This window comes from Esox lucius, chromosome 14 (genome assembly GCF_011004845.1).
Source record: "Esox lucius isolate fEsoLuc1 chromosome 14, fEsoLuc1.pri, whole genome shotgun sequence".
Classification (NCBI taxonomy): domain Eukaryota; kingdom Metazoa; phylum Chordata; class Actinopteri; order Esociformes; family Esocidae; genus Esox; species Esox lucius.
In genome coordinates, this window is record NC_047582.1 from 22,035,408 (window position 1) to 22,057,559 (window position 22,152).

A 22,152-nucleotide genomic window follows, 5' to 3' on the forward strand; every position below is an offset into this window, starting at 1 on the left:
TGCTTTTGAGAAAAAAATAAAATAAAATCACAATAACCTGGTTGCATAAGTGTGCACACCCTTAAAGTAATACTTTGTTGAAGCACCTTTTGATTTTATTACAGCACTCAGTCTTTTTGGGTAGGAGTCTATTAGCATGGCACATTTTAACAGGGGTGTGTAGACTTTTTATTTTCACAGTATAATATATATATATATATATATATATATATATATATATATATATATTAAGATTAGCTACTGTAGTAGATTGACAATATATTTCACAATGACTGATTAGCTAGAAGCACTATGCAATTTTTGGAAAACAGTGGCATTAGTGTAGCTCTATGACCGAATCTATGATCCCCAATACTGAATTTGCTGTTTCTGAGGAATACTGATCCATTTTCATGTGTTATAGTTGTTATAATTCTTGTACATGACATAATTGTATACAACTTGTACTCTAACACACTCCATGGACACTCCAAGGTAAAGAAAGTCATATGTGGAAATTCTATAGCAATGAAGAATGTGTGCAATTGGATAAATTAGTCAGTGCAGTGACTTGTGTGAAAAAAAATCTCTGCAATTCAATTTTAAGTTAATCTACAGTGGGGAGAACAAGTATTTGATACACTGCCGATTTTGCAGGTTTTCCTACTTACGAAGCATGTAGAGGTCTGTAATTAGTATCATAGGTACACTTCAACTGTGAGAGACGGAATCTAAAACAAAAATCCCGAAAATCACATTGTATGATTTTTAAATAATGAATTTGCATTTTATTGCATGACATAAGTATTTGATCACCTACCAACCAGTAAGATTTCCGGCTCTCACAGACCTGTTAGTTTTTCTTTAAGAAGCCCTCCTGTTCTCCACTCATTACCTGTATTAACTGCCCCTGTTTGAACTCATTACCTGTATTAAAGACACCTGTCCACACACTCAATCAAACAGACTCCAACCTCTCCACAATGGCCAAGACCAGAGAGCTGTGAAAGGACATCAGGGATAGAATTTTTGACCTGCACAAGGCTGGGATGGGCTACAGGACAATAGGCAAGCAGCTTGGTGAGAAGGCAACAACTGTTGGCGCAATTATTAGAAAATGGAAGAAGTTCAAGATGACGGTCAATCTCCCTCGGTCTGGGGCTCCATGCAATATCTCACCTCGTGGGGCATCAATGATCATGAGGAAGGTGAGAGATCAGCCCAGAACTACATGGCAGGATCTGGTCAATGACCTGAAGAGAGCTGGGACCACAGTCTCAAAGAAAACCATTAGTAACACACTACGCCGTCATGGATTAAAATCCTGCAGGGCATGCAAGGTCCCCCTGCTCAAGCCAGCGAATGTCCAGGCCTGTCTGAAGTTTGCCAATGACCATCTGGAAGATCCAGAGGAGGAATGGGAGAAGGATGAATCGTCGTGTTTGGAGGAAGAAGAAGGATGAGTACAACCCCAAGAACACCATCCCAACCGTGAAGCATGGAGGTGGAAACGTCATTCTTTGGGGATGCTTTTCTGCAAAGTTGACAGGACGACTGCACCGTATTGAGGGGAGGATGGATGGGGCCATGTATCGCGAGATCTTGGCCAACAACCTCCTTCCCTCAGTAACAGCATTGAAGATGGGTCGTGGCTGGGTCTTCCAGCATGACAACGACCCGAAACACACAGCCAGGGCAACTAAGGAGTGGCTCCGTAAGAAGCATTTCAAGGTCCTGGAGTGGTCTAGCTAGTCTACAGACCTGAACCCAATAGAAAATCTTTGGAGGGAGCTGAAAGTCTGTATTTCCCAGTGACAGCCCCAAAACCTGAAGGATCTTGAGAAGGTCTGTATGTAGGAGTGGGCCAAAATCCCAGCTGCAGTGTGTGAAAACCAGGTCAAGAACTACAGGAAATGTATGATCTCTGTAATTGCAAACAAAGGTTTCTGTACCAAATGTTAAGTTCTGCTTTTCTGATGTATCAAATACTTATGTCATGCAATAAAATGCTAATTAATTACTTAAAAATCATACAATGTGATTTAATGAATTTTTGTTTTAGATTATGTCACTCACAGTTGATTTTTATGATAAAAATTACAGACTTCTACATGCTTTGTAAGATGGAAAACCTGCAAAATCGGCAGTGTATCAAATACTTGTCTCCCCACTGTAGGCATTATATCTTTTTTTGTATTTGGTTAAATCATGAAATTACATGTGAACTGGCTTGTGTAACCTTTTGTTGTCCAATCACAACATGGTCAAAGTAGGACTAGATAAAGTTTAGAATATTTCTTATCTGGCTAATCAATACAAAATGGAACTAAAAGCACCAAACAGGTAAGTTTTCAGGTAACAGTAGTGTTTTCTCAATTAGTTTGCTGTTAGCTAACTTAGCTGGTGTTAGCTTGCTTAGCTGTGGTTAGCCGGCTTGAATTTGCTAACTGCAATTACCTTGCTGGGGTTAGCTAGCTGGCATTAACCAGCTGGGTTTAGCTAGCCAGCTAAAGCTTCTCTACTTTCACCCTTTAAAACAATTGCTCTGCCAAGATTGCAGTTTTACTATTGGCTGTTTCAAGTGTAAAGTAATTTCAAACTGCAGACATTATTGTTGTTGTTGAGTTCACTTGGTGTTAGCCTGCATTGTTCAACAACTCGCATGTTATTTATGGCACATTGTAAGGACACATCTGTTTTGTGGCATCAGGTCATTGCATGGCCTCAATGTTGTCAATACATGAACCTGTATTTTTGGAAAGTATTTTATTTTTCTTAATTTATCGTAGTGTGAATAAGCCTCCAGTGTTTTAATGAACGGCTTTCAGGGAGGTAGGCACTTTAACAGCATTATAATGTATCAGCACAAAAGATATATTGTTTCCCTGAGAACTGAGGCCTATTAACAAACAAATGGCTGCTGAGTGTTTTGTGTGTGTGTGTGTGTGTGTGTGTGTGTGTGTGTGTGTGTGTGTTTGATTTATACACATTCAAAGTACATTGTTGCCATTTGTATAGCAAGGTTTCAAATGTATGCAACAGTGTACCTCACTGCATTTGTTTTTCTATCCAAACGGGTGTCCTGGAGAGCTCAGAGGTACTAGAATAATCCAAGATGTTAATCAGCAGATTTGACTTCAAGTGACATCACAGACTAGGGATCCTTAGGGTCTAGGGAAATTATTTGAGTACATTCCATGCAATTCTAAAGTAAGGTCCAGAAATATTTGGACCCTGACATAAGTTGTGTTATTTTGTCTGTTTGCCAAAATGGATTCAAGTTACAGTTACATAAGGAATACGGGCTGAAAGTGCAGTCTTGCAGCTTTAATGTGAAGGTATCCAAATCACATCCAAATTGGAGGACAGGTTTAGGGATTACAGGTCTTTAATATGTAGCCGCCTCTTTTTCAAGGGGCCAAATGTAATTGGACAATTGCCTCAAAAGCTGTTTCATGGAAAAGTGTGGGCAATTCCTTCATTATTTCTTTATCAATTAAGCAGGTAAAAGGTCTGGAGTTGATTCCAGATGTGGAATTTTCATTTGGAAGTTGATACTGTGAACGCACAACATGCTGTCAAAGGATCTCCCAACGCAAGTGAAACAGGCCATCTTTAGGCTGCAAAAATAAATTCCATCAGAGAGATAGCAAGAACATTAGGAGTGGCCAAATCAACAGTTTGGTACATTCTGAGAAAGAAAGAACGCACTAGTGAGCTCTGCAACACAAAAAGGCCAGAATGTCCATGGAAGACAACAGTGGTGGATGATCGCAAGATATTTTCCATTGTAATGAAAAACCCCTTCACAACATCCAGCCAAGTGAAGACCATGCGTGTCTAAAAAACATCTTTAAAAAGGCAGTCTAGTTCTGGAATAGCATTCTTTGGACTGATTAAACTATGATCAAAAAAGTATGGAGAAGGCTTGGAACGGCTCATGATCCGAAGCATACCACATCATCTGTAAAACACAGTGGAGGCAGTGTGATGGCATGCATGGCTTCCAATGGCACTGGGTCTGTAGTGTTTTTTGATGATGTGACAGAAGCAGCTGGATGAATTCTGAAGTGTACAGGGATATACTGTCTGCTCAGATTCAGACAAATCCAGCAAAGTTGATTGGACAGTGCTTCACTTTAGAGATGGACAATGACCCAAAATATACTGCGAAAACAATCCAGGAGTTTTGGTGGAATATTCTGCAATGGCCGAGTCAATCACCTGATGTCAACTTGAACAAGCATGCTTTTCATTGCTGAAGACAAATCTTAAGGCACTTAAGACAGCTGCAGTAAAGGCCTGGCAAAGCATCACAAAGGAGGAAACCCAGCGTTTGGTGATGTCCATGCATTCCAGACTTCAAGCAGGCATTGCCTGCAAAAGATTCTCAACAAAGTATAAAACATTTACATTTTATTGATGATTCTTTTCTGTTCATTTTTCCAATTACATTTGAGCCCTTGAAATAAGGGGACTGTGCTAGACATTTCATACAATATTTTTGGTCAACCTCTTGAATTGAAGCTGAAAGTCTGCAATTCAATTGCATCTCAGTTGTTTCATTTCAAATCCATTGTAGTGGCGTACAGAGCCATAATTATTAATTTTTTTCAAATATTTCCAGACCTAATTGTATATTTTACATTACAGGCAAATGATGGCTACTTTCACACAAATAAATGGAGGCTTTAACATCCAGATGTCTCTTCTTTAATCTGGGTGTGTACATAAGCCTGCTTTGAAGTTGCGACACTATTTTGGTAGCCTACAGACAGCTTAGAGTCCAATCTAAGAAAGAGCCATTTGCTTTCGAACCTGTGTTTCACCTTACTGTAGCTTCCCCACTGTAGGCTAAGCCCACAGGGCTACACACCTACTACAAGTATCTTTAGTCCATCAAACCAGTCAGACCAAAGAGTTTCTCAGATTTTCTGTGCATGTACAGATCATATTTTACAGTGTGCACCACAAAAAACAAATACACGGGCAGTGTAAATATATGTTTTAAGGCCTTCTAGTTACAATTAGTTCAGATTAAAATTCAACAAGTATTCAGACCACTTCACTTATTCCACATTTTGTTATGTTACAGCTTCATTCTAAAATGGGTTAACTTAAGCAATTTACCTCATCAACCTCATAATGAGGCAGTAAAACTACCATTTGGCAGTTTTACAAATATATTAAAACATTAAAAAAATTATAACAAATGTACATACGTTTTCCGATTGTTTGCTATGACACACAAAACTGACCACAGCGTTCATTCTCCTTCCATTGATCATCCTTTAAATATTTCTAGAACTTGATTGGAGTCCATGATTTGGAAATGCACACACCTGTCTTTAATCAACCACGGCTGACAGTACATGTCAGAGCAGAAACCAAGCCATGAGGTTGAAGGAGAACTCAGAGGTGGCGAAGAATCTGGTGATCACACAGTTCCTGTGTGCAGATGGGAAAACCCTCCTCAAGAACATCTCTGCAGCACCACCAACCAATCCTTTATGTTAAAGTGGCCAGACGGAAGCTACTACTCAGTAAAACGGCACATGACAGCTCACTCAGAATTTGTCAAAAGGCAACTAAAGGACTCTCAGAAACAAGATTCACTGGCATACTTATGGATTGAACACTGGCACGTGCTGGCCCTAGCCTTCTGGCCTTAAGCGAAATTTGACTTGGACGGCCCCCCTCTCCCCTAGTGGTCCGAGGCTTCACCACAGTCTGGGGCCCCCTGGTAGTTGGGGGCCCTAAACGGCTGCTTATGTCGCTGATGCCTAGGGCCAGCCCTGACTTTGGCATGAAGGCCAAGCAAAATGTTTGTAGGAAACCAGGCATGTCAGCTTACGCCACCTTACAATAATAGATATTACATTTCTGTACTTAATAAGAAAACATCTGAAATTATTAGAAATGTGTTCAGCTCCTGAATACAATCTTAAACTATATTTTTAAGAGGCCAAGAGAATAAATGAGAATGCATCTAAATCACTTTTATTATGTTGTTTACTTAGCAAACACTGAGTGTCTTTTGGGGGGGCATGATATACCAAATCCTAGCAAATAAGTATCTTAACAAAACAGGCCAAAACTGTTCAAAATCATGTTTGTTGTTCTTTATCACTGTGTGGATATGCAACAGTGTCTGTGATTTGTTGCTATCCAAACACAAATAATGCTTGTCACCTTGCCAAGCACCAACAATTTGGAGCGTGGCAGACAAAAGCAGCTAGCTATCCCCGAGGCTAGTCATTGCACAAATGCACACACACATTCAAAATGTCAAAATAACAAATGTGCGTGTACACAAACAATCATAAAGAACTAGGTCATCACATGTATCTATTCCTTTCAATCGTAGTAGACAAGCCAACATGGCAAGAATGCTTGTTATTGTTTTTTGCATTTTACAGGTTGTCATCCAATCTAGGTCAAACAATAATACACAGTATAAAACCATTTTCATGGGGTTAAAGGTAAAATATACACTGCTCCAAAAAAATTAAGGGAACACTTAAATCACACATTGGGTCTCGATGAACAAAACATATTAAAGATCAAAATCTTTACTGTACATTGTGTAATTTGGTCAGAGGAAACCAAAATCACCAACAGATCGAGGGCTGGATTCAAACTCACACCAAAAATCTAAGTAAACAATTGAAATCACAGGCTGTTCCAACGGTAAATTTCATCACGGCAACTCATAATGTGACTCAGTAGTTTGAATGGCCCCCACGTGCCTGTATGCACTCCCGACAACATCTGGACATGCTCATGATCTGACGGCAGATGGTGTCCTCTGTGATCTCCTCCCAGACCTGGATCAGGGCATCAGTGAGCTCCTGGACAGTCTGTGGTGCTACTTGGCAGCGGCGGATGCGCCAATACAGTTTTGCTCAAAAGTTTGCATACCCTTGGAGAATTGGTAATATATGTACCATTTGTAAAGAAAACATGAGTGAGCAGGCAAAACACATGTATTTTTTTTTTCTTATGGGATTCATATTTAACTATAGGTTATAACAGAATGGCACAATCATAAAACAAAACATGGCAACAAAGAAAACAATTAACTGACCCCTGTTCAAAAGTGCATACCCTTAGTTCTTAATACTGTGTTTTGCCCCCTTTAGCACCAACAACAGTGTGCAGTCTTTTGTAATAGTTGTCTATGAGGGCCTGAATTAATGCAGGTGGTATAGCTGCCCATTCGTCTTGGCAAAATGCCTCCAGGTCATGCAAAGTCTTTGGTCGCCTTTTTCTTTTTCACCTTTTTCTGATGTTACCACTGGAGGGTCCACTTGGCCTTGTGTTTAGGGTCATTGTCGTGCTGGAAAGTCCAAGAGCATCCCAAGCGCAGGTTTGAATGCAAATTGGCTGCAAGTATTTTCTGATAACATGCTGCATTCATCTTGCCATACATTTTCACATGAATCCTCATGACTTTAGAGCTCGCACACCCCCAAAACATCAGTGAGACACCACCATGCTTCACTGTGGGGTTAGTATTCTGTTCACTATAGGCCTTGTTGACCCCTCTCCAAACATAGCGCTTATGGTTGTGACCATAAAGCTCTATCTTGGTCTCGTCTCTCCAAATTACAGTGTGCCAGAAGCTGTAATACATGTCAAGGTGTTGTCGGGCATATTGTTACCAAGCTTTTTTTTGGTGTTGGCGCAGCAAAGGCTTCTTTCTGGCAACTCGACCATGCGGCTCATTTCCACTTCTTAATAAGTGATTAAACAGGACTGACTGGCATTTGGAAGGCTTTTTATATTTTTTTATAATGGAACTTTATAAAGTTCCATTACCTTGTTACACAGGTCTTTTGACAGTTATTTTCTGCTCAGTATCTAGCCTGCTCAGTGCTTCCACATGTGAGTTAACAAATCCATTGACTATACACAGACACTAATTGCAATTTAATTCCCACTGGTGTGGAAAATAAACCTTAAATTGCCCTTTTTGCCTGTGTGTGTCACCGTGTGTGTCTGTAACAAGGCCAAACATTAAAGGGTATGTAATCTTTTGATCAGGGCCATTTGGGTGATTTCTGTTCTCATTATGATTTAAAAAGGAGCCAAACAACTATGTGATAATAAATGGCTTCAAATGACCACTTTCACCCAAGACAGTTTTTTTGCATATTTTCAAAATCAATTTCTACCAGGGTTACTTATGAGCACAACTCTACCTAACATCCCAGAGGTTCTCCATTGGATTCAGGTCTGGGGAACGTGAGGGCTAGTCAATGGCATCAATGCCTTCGTCATCCAGGAACTTCCTACACACCCTGGCCACATGAGGGCAGGCATTGTCCTGCAACAGGAGGAACCCAGGGCCCACTGCACCAGCGTAATATCTGATGATGGGTCTGAGGATTTCATCCCGATACCTAACAGCAGTCAGGGAAGCATTGGCTAGCACGTGGAGGTCTTTATGACCCTCCAAGGATATGCCTCCCCAGACCATCACTCAACCACCGCTAAACCGGTCGTGTTGGGTGAAGTTTCGGGTACCATAATGTTCACTGCATCGAAAAGGAAGGTTTTGAGTGAGGAACTGAAGGGTTCAATTAAGAGACCACTGCAAATTGAATGCTTCTGTTCCTCACTCTAAACATTCCTTTTCAACTTTTTTGGTAAGGTGCAGTGGTCTATTAATTGTTTCCAGAGCTGTAGATGGTTTCGTCCTTAGTTCCTTACATAGAGGATTATTCCTGAGATATATTGAGGATAAAGTATTCACAAAAGGAAAAATCAATGGCTACTTGACTTATAGTATTATTCCTTCACGATTAACTCTACAACCCCATTTCCAACAAAGTTTGGACGCTGCGTAAAATGCTAATAAAAACAGAATGCAATGATGTGCAAATAATTTATCTCTATATTTAATTGAAAATAGTACAAAGACAACATATCAAATGTTGAAACTGAGAAATGTTGTTTTTGGAAAAATACATGCCCATTTTGAATTTCATGGCAGTAACACATACAAATTTTTTTGGGACAGGGCCGTGTTTACCATTGTGTTGCATCACCTCTTCTTTTAACAATACTCTGTAAGCATTTGGGAACTAAGGAGACCAATTGCTGTAGTTTTGAAGGTGACATTTATTCTCATTTTTGCTTCATACAGGATATCGGCTGCTCAACATTTCAACTCTTGTCGTATTTTTTGTTTCATAATGCGCCAAATGTTTTCAATCGGTGACAGGACTATTTTACTACAGAGACATTTTGTATGTGCAGAATGTGGTTTGGCATTATCTTGCTGAAATAAGCAAGGCCTTCCCTCAAAAAGACATTGTCTGGATGGCAGCATATGTTAATCCAAAACATGTATATATTGTTCAGCATTAATGGTGCCTTTACAGATGTGCATGTCACCCATGCCATGTGCACTAATGCAACCCCATACCATCACAGATGCTGGCTTTTGAACTGTGCGCTAATAAGAAGCTGAATGGACCCTCTCCTCTTTAGTCCAGAGAATGCGGCGTCCATAAATCCCAAATATTATTTCAAGTTTTGATTTGTCAGATGACAGGACAGTTTTCCACTTCACCTAAGTCCATTTTAAATGAGCTCGGGTCCAGAGAAGGCAGCGGCAGTACTGGATCTTTTTATATGGTATCTTCTTTGCTTGGTAGAGTTTTAACTTGCATTTGTAGATGCAGCGACATACTGTGTTCACCATTGTTTTTGGAAGTGTTCCTGAGCCCATGCTCTGATTTCCATTACAGAAATGTGTCTGTTTTAAACACATCAAAGAAGATCATGGCCATCCAATACTGGTTTTCGCTCTTGTGCCTTGCATACAGAGATTTCCCTGGATTCTCAGATTTTTTTAATTATATTATGTACCACAGGTGATGTAATACCCAAACTTGCAATTTTACATTGAGAAACTTGGCATGTATATTAAATATTTTTGTGTATATTTATTTGATTTAGTGTTGTTCTGTGTGGTGATCACATTCAGACGCCGGCTGTGAGGTTAATTTACGCCAGGATCGGTGTTACATGCATAAATACTGCATCGTAATTTTACTGCACCTGTAAGGACAGGCTGCACCACGGTGAACCCCTCCCTATCCTCACTTCTGACAGACACACATCCTCTCTGGAATGATCTTTTAATGCCCAATCATGTTACTGACCTGTTGCCAATTCACCTAATCAGTTGTGTGATATTCCACCAGGTTTAGTTTTTTTGCATTACACAACTTTTCCAGTATTTTTTGGCCGCTGTCCCAACTTTCTTGAGTGAGCATATATTTTTCAAGAAACAATAAAATGTCTCAGTTTGAAAAAAATGTATGTTGTCTTTGTATTATTTTCTATTGAATATAGGGTTTAAATTATTTGTATCATTGGATTCTGTTTATATTTACATTTCACGCAGCATCCCAACTTTGATCTCTCAGGGCTGAGTCTGTGATAGACATGCAAACATTATTCGCTCTCACACCTTAATTTGGCACAGATAATCATCGCAGGATGGCCACCCTCAATAGCTTATCAGTTGCGAGCCTTTCCATTGCCATCAATCCAGAAGCTATATATATTATTCAAATCTGAATTATTGGAGATCAATAACTGATAAATAGCTAATTGATTTTAGTCAATTATTTTAGCTAATTATATCAGTCGCAAGCTGTCAATTACTCGTTTCTTTGGTCATTTTAATCTTTGTACTTACAATGTGAAATTAAACTTCAAGTTACACATAAACACAGATTTACCTGTGGATATGTTGGCTCACCTCCTGACTTGCCACCACACTGCACAGCCATTGGTCATGCATTACACTTTCTCACAAAGAGCGTGGCAGGCCAGGACTGATGATTGATATTATTGTGATGTTCTAAAACACTGAGACATATTGGAATTGAAATTGATTACCAAGTAGTAAGTCCATATATTATCATAGTGTTCTGTACTGCTCCCTGTGTTGGAATATAACCAAGAAACCTGCCATAGTAAGCACTATACTTTTAGCAAGTATTAAAATGTAATGTTCCTTGTTTCTAGGTTCTAGGAGTGATGCTCTGCAGCATGGCACTTCGGGGACCCTCCCCCACTTCCTGCAGGAGCCTGATGATGCCTACATTATCAAGAGCAACCCCATCAAGCTCAAGTGCCAGGCAAGGCCTGCCCTGCAGATCTTCTTCAAGTGCAATGGAGAGTGGGTCCACCAGAGCCAGCACCAGTCTCAGGAACACACCGACCAGGGGACAGGTGGGACACACAAACTCTTGTGACATATATACACACTCATACATGCATCCATGCATACAGATTTACATGCTTTTATCACACAATTTCATAAATCAAATTGCAAGCAGGGACAAATTCTGAAAATGCTATATTAATTAACATTGATTTAGGAAGATTAATGCTCACTTTCTGGATGATGTACCCCCTGCAGCTTTTTAATCACATATTGTTATTCTAGCTGTCTATCGGTTTCATGAATGTGCAAAGAGCATACATATATTTATTTAACATGAAATTTCTATCATTTTGAGAAATGAAACAGTATACTTGATTTCACCATCAGCATAAGAATACTCAAACCCAAACTATTTATAGCCCAAAGTATTTATATGACAACGTACATCAGACCCACATCATTACAGTTCTATTTACTGTTTAGCAGAGTAAAGGGTCACATACTGATTAAATGCATACTAATTAAATGTTGTGTCATCTTCTCTTCTGTGCCAGGCATCATATAATCTTATAAAGAAAATACAATTTTATATCTCTCTTAGTGGCCAATTCCCCTGTGTCTGCCCTGCCTACAACAACACATCAGCATCTTGTATAACACATTACTAGAAATGATCTCATTGTACATACATAATTATTCTTATTCCTACAATATAATGATTAGAACAGCCTTGATTACACTTATGGTATGCATATTATATTTTTGTGATGTTTCAAAGAGTTAATTGAGAAGCTATTGTACGTTCTTATCAGATGGTAAAAATTACATTTCAAACTTTTTCTCTTGTTAGTGCCAAGTTTGCTAGACTAAATGAGTTTACCTTATAATAAGAAATAAATGTTATATTTTTTTCCTCACCATGTAAGCATTCTTTTATACACGTTTTGACATGAATCTGTTTTTTGGTTTACGTTTCCTTGGAACTGTTACTGAACAATAAAGAGTGGTAAAGGCCTATTAAATTGTCTGAAAATCAGTAAAGCCCTATTTCACTGATATTTCAAAATTATTTTATATTAAAAAAAGTGAAATCTGAACCTATGGTTCAGATAATGTTTACAGTGGATGGTTTGGATTTAGCTTACAACTTGAAGCTAACAACTTTAGGTCACAACAAAATTACATACAACAATTGAATTGTGATTGCAATTAGCCCTGCATACTCCTTTAGTGTACAGAGAACAACTGCGATATGGCAGGTTAACAGAAAATATAACTAAATCAAAAGCTTGACCAATTAAATAGCCAAATATGGATTTTGATTCACACAACTTATTTGGAGATGTAAGAGAAATGTCTCACCTAACCAGAGGTAACCATAAACATATGAATGTTTATAAAAGACTAAACTAATTATCCCACAATTATTACCGACGTTGCTTTACTTGTTAGCTACAGCCAAGATGTCATTTCAGATAAATAATCAATTGAGTAATTTATTACATTACATTACGGCAGTGAAGACAGTCCAGCTTGTACTTCAGATATTCTTTCATTGATTGTATTGTCCGAATTACAAAGTCAAAAATTACAAAAGAGTTTTGGTTCTCTAATTCTATTTTTTGTTTCTTAAATGCCAGCTCAAAAGTTGATCAGCAATCTTTAGGTCAGTCTAGTATGCTATGTTAGCTTTGGCTACCAACTTTGCTTGGTAAAATATAACCACACAACCAGTTCTTATGCTTGCATGCCCATTGTAGACACATTCGGCAATGGGCAGGGGTCATCATGGGCACTCTGACCAATGTATTGGGACACATTCCTCCCGTAACCATCATTAACATTTTCTATAACTTGTGCTACTGAAGACCTTCTGTTGGTTTGAACCAGATGGGATAGCCTTGGGCGCCCAACACCTTGTTGCTGGTTTGTGGTTTTTCCTTCCTCTGACCACTGTACTCACCGCTATAGAGACTTACCGCTGCTGATCGGGAGCACCCCACATATTTCTACTGCATCCAACACGTTGAATGTGGGAACTGTTCACTTACCATCTAATTGAACGAACTGGATTTTGACCCATTTTAGATTTCCAAATAGTCAATGAATTAATGTAACAAATTAATTTAATAAATAGAGAGCATTACAATTACTGTTGTTGAAAGTTCTCCAGAGATTCAAGATGTTAGTAAGAGCAAAGATGCATGCAGAGGTGAGGAAAATGTAAACAAGTGCTTTCCCAAACCCCACTCTGGTTTATATCCCAACACTGAAGTTGTAGGGTGTTGGTTAGCTATCATGAAGATACCAAGACTAGTCCTGCAGCAGAGACCCCTTATTGGTTAGGGATCAATAATCCATCTCATATGATGGAGTGGTGTTATCTCTAGGATCAAGCAAGCTACAGTAGGCAGTTAAAAGCAACACTTTTGTCCCTGCATTTACACCTTATAGAAACATCTGTAAACCATTAATATTCCAATGATAGCCTACTAGGACAGCAATTAAGTACATAAGTATAAATGTCTATCTAAAACAATGAAGAATCATTGAATATGTAAATAAACATAGAAGTGACTTTTTTCAGTACCTTCATAATCTACCTAGACATTGACATGTGCCGTTGTTAGGAGATGATACATTTTATTCGCTTCACCTGTGAATGGTCATAATGTTTTGGCTCATCTGTGTATATAAAACCATTTTCTCCAGAATTTTGTGTAAAAGGGAAAGGTTGGAGCCAACAATTGCAATTTCCCTTTTCTTCAGAACGGGTTTTGAAGCCACCTTCTTTTGCATACTGTCTGGGTCTTCAATGGAAAATAATCATAATCAATAGTGCATGGTGGGCAGGAATATATATCAACATTCTCCTCATTTGACTGATACCCATCCTAATGTTTACTCTGTTATTCCTGAAGTATGCTGCCTATTAATCAAATTCAGATGTGGAGAACAGTTTGCGGGGGTTGGATTGAACAGGATGTCATTTGTAGAGTAGAGTTATCTGATTATTCCGATTATCACTGATCAAGTTAGAAAACGTTCCCTGTCTGGCATTTTGAAATGCCTTGTTATTTACTCCAAGTAACTCTCAAAGTGTAATGATGAACCAATTTTTACTTTCTCCACTTCCACTCTGCTTTTCTGCAACTTCTCTTTGGAGAACTAGTTTCCTCACTCATCCACGCAGTTCTCTGTTTGGGTGCGCTTTGATATAATAATATTGTGGTAGCACTTTATTTTGCAGGATGGAAATAACTAGGTAATTTACAGGAATCAAACATGAAACAACCTTGAAAGAAAGAGGAAAAAAATGGGTGACAGCATGGTCGCTATACACCAATAATAAGCATGTTGTTGCGGAAATTAAAAGGTAACTGCAAGTCAAATATTTTTGTAACTGAGACGGCAACACTTGGTAACAGCTTGCTAATTACCCATTAATCATTTGTTCGTTTATGCTGCAAATATCAAGGAAACTTTAAGGAAGGTTCCACCATACAACAGAGAGTAAAGACCGCAACCACCACATCATATAGTGGGAATTACCCTTCAACGGTTATGTTGCACTGCTGTTTTTCATTAGTCTCCTGACTGTTATTTCAGCACAACGCTTTTGTTAAATTCCCATGTATTTGCACAGTTACTCTGTGTGGTTTCACAGCAAAACTGTTGTATTATAACCGTACAATTCACCATTATCCCTTTTCCACAGTGGCTTACCTTTTATTTCATATTCATTGTTCTTTCCACAAATGTTCATATAGTTGTCGCTATTTATAGTCGGTATTTAATGATTATGCCAATGTAGCTATCCCCTTTAGTTACCTGTTACCTTCATAGTAACTTGTGTAGTTGCTATTCCAATGGCATGTCTTATTACCATCCAGCTGACCATTAGTGGCCGCCTTCTTTTCTTTCAACTTCAATTTCTGTGTAGTTTCAGTGTAACAACCAGTCATTTTGCCTGCAAACTAAAGCAAAGATCCTTCCTCTAATTACCAGTTGACCAGTAGTTTCTTTACTCTTTACACTTTGTTTCCATTTTACTTTGTGTAGTGTCAGTGTAACAACCAGGCATTGTCCATGCAAACTAAAGCAATGATATATATTTTGAGAGTCCCAAAGTCCATCTGCAGATCAATATGTATACTATCAACAAAGTTTCAACACATTTTCAAAAAGTATATTTGGATTAGCAAATGCTTGATACGGTTATGGTTAGGCTTAGATTAAGGTTTAGGGTTAAGGTTAGGGTTAAGATACTTAAAATGTTACTGATAGTCAATAGATCATCTGTAGAGCATCTACAGACACACTTTTTTGACTCTGAAAATAAAGTGTTACTATGATATTTCCTCCTATTGCCTTGCAATTGACCAGTAGTTTCTTGTTGCTTTCTACACTGTTTCCATTCTGTGTTGTTTCACTATAATGGCCTGGCATTTTCCCTTCAAACTAAAGCAAAGATATTCCCTCCTACTACCATGCAAAATAATTGGAATGTTGTTTAATAATAAACTTTAACACACCAACTATACAGTGGGGAGAACAAGTATTTGATACACTGCCGATTTTGCAGGTTTTCCAGAAAAAAATCCAGAAAATCACATTGTATGATTTTTAAGTAATTAATTTGCATTTTATTATATGACATATTTGGGACTGAAACCTTTGTTTGCAATTACAGAGATCATACATTTCCTGTAGTTCTTGACCAGGTTTGCACACACTGCAGCAGGGATTTTGGCCCACTCCTCCATACAGACCATCTCCAGATCTTTCAGGTTTCGGGGCTGTCGCTGGGCAATACAGACTTTCATAGAAAAGATTTTCTATTGGGTTCAGGTCTGGAGACTGGCTAGGCCACTCCATGACCTTGAAATTCTTCTTACGGAGCCACTCCTTAGTTGTGTGTTTCGGATCGTTGTCATGCTGGAAGACCCAGCCACGACCCATCTTCAATGCTCTTACTGAGGGAAGGAGGTTGATAGGCAAGATTTCGCGATACACGGCCCCATCCATCCTCCCCTCAATACGGTGCACTCGTCCTGTCATCTTTGAAGAAAAGCATCCCCAAGAATGATGTTTCCACCTCCATGCTTCACGGTTGGGATGGTGTTCTTGGGGTTGTACTCATCCTTTTTCTTTCTCCAAACACGGCGGGTGGAGTTTAGACCAAAAAGCTCTATTTTTGTCTCATCAGACCACATTACCTTTTCCCATTCCTCCTCTGGATCATCCAGATGGTCATTGGCAAACTTCAGACGGGCCTGGACATGCGCTGGCTTGAGCAGGGGGACCTTGCGTGGATTTGCTGCAGGATTTTAATCCATGACGGTGTAATGTGTTACTAATGGTTTTCTTTGAGAATGTGGTCCCAGCTCTCTTCAGGTCATTCACCAGGTCCTGCCGTGTAGTTCTGGGCTGATCCCTCACCTTCCTCATGATCAGTGATGCCCCACGAGGTGAGATCTTGCATGGAGCCCAAGACCGAGGGAGACTGACCGTCATCTTGAACTTCTTCCATTTTCTAATAATTGCGCCAATCGTTGTTTCCTTCTCACCAAGCTGCTTGCCTATTGTCCTGTAGCCCATCCCAGCCTTGTGCAGGTCTACAATTTTATCCCTGATGTCCTTACACAGCTCTCTGGTCTTGGCCATTGTGGAGAGGTTGGAATCTGTTTGAGTGTGTGGACAGGTGTCTTTTATACAGGTAACGAGTTCAAACAGGTGCAGTTAATACAGGTAATGAGTGGAGAACAGGAGGGCTTCTTAAAGAAAAACTAACAGGTCTGTGAGAGCCGGAATTCTTACTGGTTGGTAGGTGATAAAATACTTATGTCATGCAATAAAATGCAAATGAATCATTTAAAAATCATACAATGTGATTTTCTGGATTTTGGTTTGAGATTATGTCCCTCACAGTTGAAGTGTACCTATGATAAAAATTACAGACCTCTACATGCTTTGAATGTAGGAAAACCTGCAAAATCGGCAGTGTATCAAATGCATTTCAACTTTTTTATCATTTACAAAATATTATATTTATATTTAATATTATATTTATGGACATATTAGGACACTTAGGGCTTATGAATAAAAGAAAGTCAGGCTAATCCATTCCCTTTATTCAAGCACATGCTAATTGGTGACAGTTTATCAAAATCTATTCAAATCTGTGCAGAAATACATGTGTACTTATCAGTTATTTTGCATCAGGTTCCATTTGTTGGTTCTATTTGAAAAACAAATATCTTCTCAAAACAGAATTTGAATTATTTACAACTGATTGCTACTACATGAACATACAAATTAGTTTGCCTATGTTAATGTCTATGTTGCATTACAATATAGTTAGTTAATATTTAATATCTCTCCGACCCAGGAAAATGTATAATTATTTTCCTGAAAATGATGGTTTTTGTACACATCCAAATAAATGTACTGCAAACACTGAATATCCTATTTTGCTAAATTCCCAATACTTTAGTTTTGGTTCTCCATCTTCTTTTAAACTAGTGATTAGTTATTTATTTTGTTAATTGTTTACAATTTTCAACTATTCACAGTTTTTTGACAGATTAACAAATTTTAATTTCCCTTTTGATTCATTTGTAAATGGAGTACTCACAGAACTGTGCTCAATTTGAAGCTTTGTGCAGGTTTCAAACCAACCCCCCAGACATTAAAATGCAATAAAGGTGAGTGCACTGAGAGTTTAGTCCCAAAATAGATATGTTCTCACTTTCTCCTTCATTGGACCACTTTTGATATATTGCATATATAATGCTCAATTGGGCAGGGAACCTCCACGTCTGGCAACACCGCCTACATGAAAAAGGTGAACTCCTATGGACACGTTCACTGCTCAAAATCATGTTTTACCATGCGGACACGGAGGTGGTTCAAGATTTTGGGAAGGTGATGGCCTTTGAGTTTTATATGCAGGAAACCCCCTGAAATTAGTCAAATATTTTCTCCTTTTGCACAATGCTGTCCTTAAAACAACTTCAGATAACAGTCACTGTGTTGGAATTCAACTGGATTTTTCTGCTGCGCCTGTTTTATCACGGAGGAGGAATAAAGAAATTAATACATTGCAGACATTTTTACCAGTAAAATTTAAAAATAGCTAGGAAGTACAGACAGAATATATTAATTTGATGTAAAGCAAATTTGTATGTTGAAATTAATGGAGATTAGCTGGGGATTCATTTAGCTCAAGGTATTCATAGTGAAGAAGTAACGGATATGTCAACATTGATACTCACAGTCAGAGCATGATCCATCAAACAACTTCACCTGCACAAGTAACCTGCTGGTTTAGTAGTGCTGCTGTTATGTAAATGCACATCTTAGCCATGCATTCGGGATGCATAAAGCATGCAATAAAACCAAACTAAAATAAGCTCACTGGGAAGTAATCAGAAAAGCACTTTTTTTAGATTCACTCGTAGTGCTGAACCCTGTTCAATCTTCTGTCATTTCTCCAATGTGTCTTCTCTTCAGATGTTCATGCGTCACTGCCATGCCGCCGTGCCTTGTGAGTTGAACTCTGATTTTAAAGACTCCTATACCTTATAAGGCTCCTTTGTTACTGAAGCTTCCACCATCTTTCAATGTTTATTTCAATGTTTTTGTGCATCCCACATAGATGTCACCTATCAAAACTTTTTATTTCCAAAATGTGTTTATATGTGTGTCTGTTATGGCAACAACTTACAGCTGGGCATAGTGGTTAGGTCTAGCGTATGTTTAGGTTAGGATTGTGGGGTTACAGTTAGAGTTAGGTGAAATATATGTCTTAAAAATGCATCTGACAAAACCCTTGACTTCCATAGTGGCAATAAATAAACACAGTGCCTAGCGTGACAAGCATCAAGGCGAGCCCCTGCATTTGCGTGCAGATCTGCCTTATAGGTAGCCAGGCAAAAGAAAACAGGAAGTAGGTGTCTGATGGTGGTTGACAGTTTGATGAAACACTTCACCTAAAAGCATACTGAAAGAACTATCCATAGGGAACATGTCTGACTGCTCTCTGAACCCACTGTGATGTCATTTTGTGCTTCAAGGGGTTATTGTGACATTGTGTGTGTGTGTGCGTGCATGCTTGTGAGAAATAGATAGTGGATGCCCCTTACAGTGGATATAAAAAGTCTACACACCCCTGTTCAAATGCCAGGTTTTTGTGTTGTAAAAGAATGAGACAAAGATAAATCATGTCAGAACTTTTTCCACTTTTAATGTGACATATAATGGGAACAATTCCATTGAAAAACAAACTGAAATCTTCGAGGGAAAAAATTTGAAATAAAAATCTTACAATAACTTGGTTGCATAAGTGTGCACACCCTCTTATAACTGGGGATGTGGCTGTGTTCAGAATTAACCAATTACACCTGCCATCATTTAAAGTGACTCTGATCAATCACAAATAAAGTTCAGCTGTTCTAGTAGGATTTTCCTGACATTTTCTTAGTTGCATCCCAGAGCAAAAGCCATTGTCCGCAGAGAGCTTCCAAACCATCAGATGAATCTCATTGTTGAAAGAAACCTGGCATTTTTACAGTGTGTAGACTTTTTGTATCCACTGTATGTGTGCGCAAACATCAGTCTGTGTACCCCATATGTGATGGCCTAAGTTAATATCGCGGGACTCAAGAGCAGGCATGGGAGAAGAGAGCAGGCCACTGATTGTCACAGGCCACTGATTGTCACAAAAACATTTTAGGAGTTCCCTGCACAAAATATAAATACCTTATTTACATTGAACCTAAATGTCATTTTTGTCATCTGCAAACAAAAACGTCTAAGTGGGCCTGCAAAGGATTATGGAATTTTGCCAAGATGAAAATGTTCATCCATGTTCCACTCTCTCCTCCACTGTATCTCACTTGTTCAGTCTCCGCTTGGCAAAAAAAGAAAATAATCTGTTTCCATCTCTCTCAAAAGAAAGTTTTCCCCCTATGTTTCACTATATTCCCGCTCTGTACTCAGAACACATCATACTTCAAGCTCAGTTTACTGGCAGTTGATAAGAACAAGGTGCACAGACTGAGATGCTGCAGCAACAACATGAAAGTTACAGTTATGAGGATTTTCAAATGGAACAAAACACGTTTCTCATTATCTTATCCCTTTGCAAGTTTCCCCCGGTCTTTTGATAAGGCAGAACAGACTTAGACGCGGAGCTGGTAGGATTGCGTGTGTAATCGTTGCTTACCAGATTGAGACTCCCATAGCAGAACGCTGCAAAACGCTCCAGATAAACTAAACCCAAGAGGTTTTAGGAAGGGTATCAGGCCTGCTCAGGTACTGTATTATAGAGGATCAATCCTACTGGATTTAGAGAGAAAGCAACTATGTTAGACATTTTATAAGGTACTCAGACTCAGTAGCATAACTTTTCTCAAATAACATTTGTTAGAAATAATCCCAGAAGTGTAAACTCCACTTTTATGCCTGAATTCCAACCCTTGTCCAGACTAAGAGGGACAAGAAAAAGTAAATGTCAGTCAACAAAGATGATTAGGAACAATTTAGTTCTCAATCTACTGCAATCTACTGGAACTGTGAGGGAGGGATAACTAAAAGAGGCCGGTGGATAGAAGACTGTTTTTGAATTGGGTCTTTGAGAGTGTGGGATTAATGACAGGCCCTTGTCCCAGATATATTGAGGGGGAATGGAGTTGAAAAATTGTTGAGCAGGTACAGAAACATGAACAGAAATAATGATGGAAGAAAGGAATGAGAGGAAAATAGGGAAGGATATCTGTTCCTTAGAGCCCTCTAACTTCGAGATAGTTGATACCCAGATGAAGATGGACAGATAAAGAGAAATGGAAAATTCAGAGGGGGAAGAAGAGAATGTTCTTTCCTGTGCTCAAAGAGGGAAAGAACGGGAGGGAGGGAAGAGGAAAAAAAGACAAGGAGAGAGGCTATCAGTTTCTGCAAACTGTATATTTAACAGATATTTGAGCAGGAGAGGGGGAGGGACAGAGAGGTGAGTCCTTTCTGTTGTTTTGGAGGATGAGTCCAGCATTGTGTATTAGGCTCACAGTCAGCCTGCAGAGACATCATCTACCTCTCACCAGGCAGAAAGAGAAAAAACTGGTAATACTCAGTCAAAGAGAGGACCAGAAAGAGAGAAGATGGGAGACAGGAATGTAGAGAGACACAGTAGCAGAAGTGATACTCCAGTACAGGGACAGAGAGACAGTAGAATGTAATTCAAGTGAATGACAAAGGAGCCAGAAAAAAAGTTAAATGCGAAATGGGTTCAATAATTACTAGCCTACTTGCAAAGTTATGTACATAATGGTTATGGTTAATATAACACACATTCACACAAACATGCATGACTCACAGTGTTTTTAATAACTAAATTGTCACGTTTTAATGTGTGCGTGAATGTGTCCCTTGGTTCTGGGATGAAGTGTAGTACACACTGCTGGGACCAAACTGAAGATGTTGCTGGGAGCATGTTCCAATGTTCCGCTTGTCTGCTAGGGTTCATCTAGCATCTGGCACTCTGCCAGCAACCCCCCCCCCCACCATCCTCACATGCTGGGCACCATGTCGCCAATGTCACATTGCACAAACGTTTCCCCGAAGCTGCGTTCAGATGCTGCAAATCGGTCAAGCACATCCCTGAAGCTAAACGCATACCGCCGGGACAGGCCGTCAGTCCTTGGCTGTGTGTGCACATGTACATGACTGTGTTATGAAGCATCTTTAGTCTCAAACAAATAGCATTTGGATTATCCCTTTTCCCTGGCCGAGACAGGGCACACAAACAGAAAAACACAGGCCCACTGCATCTGATACCTGGCACTTATGATCCAAATGAGAGCCAGGCTGTCTGAGACATGGCACAATTTGTTAATACACATGTATTATAATCAAATTACAATTGATTCCAAACAGTTCCAGTGCACATTTCTAATTCAGTCAAGGGAAATAAAACATTAAATGCT

The 22,152-nt window shown here is 39.1% G+C and overlaps 1 protein-coding gene across 5 annotated transcripts in view; it reads left to right on the forward strand.

Moving 5' to 3' along the window:
• Positions 1-22,152, forward strand: part of unc5da (unc-5 netrin receptor Da) — a 265,603-nt gene that overhangs the window by 144,321 nt on the left and 99,130 nt on the right. For all 5 annotated transcript variants that reach the window (XM_034297177.1, XM_010878072.5, XM_010878073.5 and 2 more), the window contains exon 2: positions 11,029-11,235. In XM_034297177.1, coding sequence (XP_034153068.1) covers positions 11,029-11,235 — 207 coding nt within the window. The remainder of the gene's footprint in view (positions 1-11,028; positions 11,236-22,152) is intronic.